Source organism: Parasteatoda tepidariorum, chromosome 5 (assembly GCF_982258835.1).
Source record: "Parasteatoda tepidariorum strain Cologne lab strain chromosome 5, Ptep-v5.0, whole genome shotgun sequence".
NCBI classification, from domain to species: Eukaryota; Metazoa; Arthropoda; class Arachnida; order Araneae; family Theridiidae; genus Parasteatoda; species Parasteatoda tepidariorum.
This window is the reverse complement of record NC_141759.1, coordinates 96609317-96613128: the sequence shown is the minus strand read 5'-3', so window position 1 is coordinate 96613128 and position 3812 is coordinate 96609317. Positions and strand designations below refer to the sequence as shown.

Here is a 3812-nt window from a genome sequence, read left to right as displayed (position 1 = left end):
ACTACTCTCCCTACAGTTACAAAGTTTGACATTAGGGCTGCACTTGACAGATGTAATTTCTGACATTTTTCTTATTTTAATGATATGTGGATGATATTGAAATCATTGAGATTAAGGGAACCTTACTTTAAGTATATATTATTGTTTTGCAATCATATTTCAGTTTTCACGATCTTTCATGCAGTGCCCCCCACCCAAGCTCTTGGGCAAATTCTAAATTCCCTCCAAAACTATTCGATTTCTTTAAATGTAAAAATTCTCCCCCCAAGCTTTAAGAGGGCACATCGTGCGCCCACCTTCCCCCCTGATGGGGGTCCCTGCTTTCATGGTTTTGGACATAACAAAAGTTCTTTATACGTGCGATATTTATCAACATTTAAAAAATTCATTATATTTTTTGAAAAATAGAGGCTAGCAAAAATTTTAAGTCTGGTATATTTTGAACTGAAATTGCATACCCTGTTCTCAAATTCCAACGAAAAGAAGAAGAAAAAAATAATAACCACACAACTTTATAATTGCTTCTCAACTTATTTTGGCACTTAATCTGTTAGCTTCGTTGTCAATCAGCAATTTATCAGTTAGTTATTTACTAACCACAAAGGATTTTTATGACATTTGATTCATATATATAAAACTAAGAGAAAAATAAATTAACATACATAGCAAGTATAATTTCTATTTCCTTACCATAAATCTTGGTGATAATTTTAGCTAAGAAGTTTGGTTATAATGAATAAATGGTTTAAACTCAATTAACTATAATAAAAAAAAAAAAAAAATACCTAAATTACAATAACAAGTTAAAAATACTGAGGTATTAATTTGAGTTCCAAGTTAAGAAAAGGTTAAAATTGTAATATACACATGAATAAAGCTAAGAAATTTAAAAACAGCACAGCTAATGCCTCATAAATTATCATACTATTGTTTCAATACTGTAAGGAGGAACCAGCTTAGCAAACTTGCAAGTATTTCATCAAGCATGTAAAATGATTAGCGCCTTGATACACTATGGACATACGGTACGCCGAAATAGAATGTGGTTGAATGAATTGTGAAAAACTTTGAATAGAACAATATGAAAAGCACGCTTTTGCTTATACCTGGCAAAAATTGGCATGGTAAAGAAAAATCTTTTTCGAAAAGGGCGCTTTCGTATGCTAACGACCGACGGTACACTGAAATAGATTGTGGTTGAATGAATTGTGAAAACAAAACGCTGAATAGAACAATGTGAAAAGCCCGCTTTTGCATAATGCATGCCAAAAAACGACATTGCCTTTTTGAAAAGGGAAAAATTAATAACTTTTTAAACATGCAGATCAAAATTAATATAAATCAAATAAAGAGTTTAAAATTTAAAACTTTTAATTTAAAAAAACAAAACAATTTCTCAATTTTAAATAAGATGAGTTGGCACGTATACTATTGCTTTATGTAACCATGTAGTTGAAAAAAGTTCCATCAGCTTAAATGCAAGAGATAAGAAATATTCCTTATTATTATTTTTTTATAGTAAACAACTTAGTAACACTAAAATAATTAAATGACAAATTTTTTTTGGCAATAAATTTATACATACAGTATTGTGCCAACTGTATAGCTATTTTCATTGAAATAAAAATATAAAATAGAAACCTAAGAATCTAATTGGTGCAACTTGTCAAACCAATAAAAATTGGGAATTTAATTTTATTAGCCGTATTAGAGATTTGGTGATGAATATTATTAACTGTTTAAGAAATTAGCGAGAAATATCATTTTTAGCTGTTCTAGTGATTTGGCGATGAATATTATTAGCTATTCTAGACACTTAGTACAATAAACATTATAAGTGATTTTAGAGATTTGTTGCTGAATATTATCTGTCTTAGAGATTTGGTGATGAATTCAATGTTATTAGTTGTTCTAGGGATTTGGTGATGGATATTATTAGTTGTTCTAGAGATTTGGTGATGAATTGATTATTAGCTATCAGAGATATGGTAATGAATCGAATACTTCTTACCATCATAAAGATTTGATGATGAATAGAATATTTAGCTGTTTTAGAGATTTAGAACATGTTACACACAAACCCCTGCCATACACTTAAAATTTCAAAACACATCATATAGATAAACAATTTAAAAGAAAAAATATCGAAGCAGACCAATAAGCAACAATGTTAATACGTTTTATTTCAAGAATTACATATGACTGTTTAGCATTAAGACTAGTCTAGGAACTACCAAATATTTATCACTACCATTCACTCTGGAGATAACTATCATCCTCAGAGCTTGAAAAACCATCTTGAAACACCCCCTTTGCTTTTCGAGACATTTGGTAGTTATGGTATTGAGATTTTTTAGACGGTGGTTTTGCTGTCCGGAATTCATACACCAATGGAAATATATGTTCAACTGCTCTTTGAATATTGTCTGTACTAGGAGCAGTTATAGTAATGCTCCCTGTAGTGTACAGCTTTAGAGTGGCTTTGAGATCTTTAACTTTATAAGTAGCTCCAGGATGTAACTCGGGTTCATAGCTGGTCAAAAGTCTATGCTTTTGAGTAAACTTGTTGAGATTGATACCAAAGTACATGTAGCAGGTGCACAACACATTTACAATTTTGTACTCAGTAAATCTAATTTTAAATCCTAATTTCTGCAAGCTTCTTGCAACTTTCCTGGCAGCCCTCTTTGCATCCTCGTTGCTAGTGGCACCAGTACATATTACTTTGCCAGAAGAATATACTTTAGCTGTAATTTTTGGATTCCTAAATTTCATAACGACCACTTGCATGTCTCTAATATATTCGACATTAGACCCATTCAAAGCAATCTGTCGGAGATTTAAGTGGCATTTGGTGTTAAATGTAGCAACAACGTTGTTGACTATGATGTCCAGTTCCGGTTGAGCTTCATCTTCCTCCTCTACTTGTGTATGTTCATTAATTTCCTGAACAGGTGCGATTTGATTTCCCTTGAACTGCGGTAGGGCATTTGATAAACTAACGATGCAAGGTCCCTTTTTACGTACTTCTTGGTTATTTGGGCCAACAATGGAATAAATATTGCTATCTTCACGCTTTATAATAGGCTTCACTAGGTTACGCGCGCCATTAATGTTATAAATATTGCTATCTTCAAGCTTTGTAGCAGTTTTCACTTGGTTATGTGTCCCGATAATGGTATAGAGGTTGCTATCTTCACGTTTCGTAGCAGCAACAGTATTTAAAGCAACATTTAGTGGCCCTATATCCATAATGGGGAATTGATAGTCGCTATAAAATCCATTTCCACCACCGTAAAACGACATTTTCAAATAAAGCGATATTGAAGGGTTGTAACTGTGATTGGTATCGGCGTGTGCAATGAAGTATGAATTAAAATTTTCCTTACTATAAAGAAACAAGAATTAGTAATTGTTATTCCGAACAAATTTTCTTTTTTGAAACAGTTTTTAAAGACAAAAAATTTTTTTTAGTACCAATACTAGCACAATAATTTTGTTAGACTGCTTTTGTCACTTACGCATGCCGAAATTGCAATCGCAAAGGAAATAGAATTGCTTTGTTTACATTTTTATTAAAAGTCTTCTGGTTGCTTATTTTTGTACAGAAAAGGCTTACTAAATTATTGAGAATAATATATGACAATGGCACAAAATAATTAAATGAAGTGTTTTTAAAACTTTATTTTTTAATTTGTTGATAAAAATATAAATATAAAAGTTTTATATAAAGTAAACTCGAATAAAAAACTACTACTAAAGCATTTAACGGTTAATTTTGGTTTTAACTGGCAGTGTCAATCCCAGAGATT

General features: G+C 31.3%; 1 protein-coding gene across 1 annotated transcript; it reads right to left on the bottom strand.

The window, feature by feature from the left end:
• Nucleotides 1–2160: 2160 nt before the first annotated feature.
• Nucleotides 2161–3799, bottom strand: LOC107452532 (TATA box-binding protein-like 1). Its single transcript, XM_043049544.3, has one exon. The coding sequence runs from the start codon at nucleotides 3304–3306 to the stop codon at nucleotides 2248–2250; it is 1059 nt and encodes a 352-aa protein (XP_042905478.1). The 5' UTR covers nucleotides 3307–3799; the 3' UTR covers nucleotides 2161–2247.
• Between the last annotated feature and the right edge of the window lie 13 nt (nucleotides 3800–3812).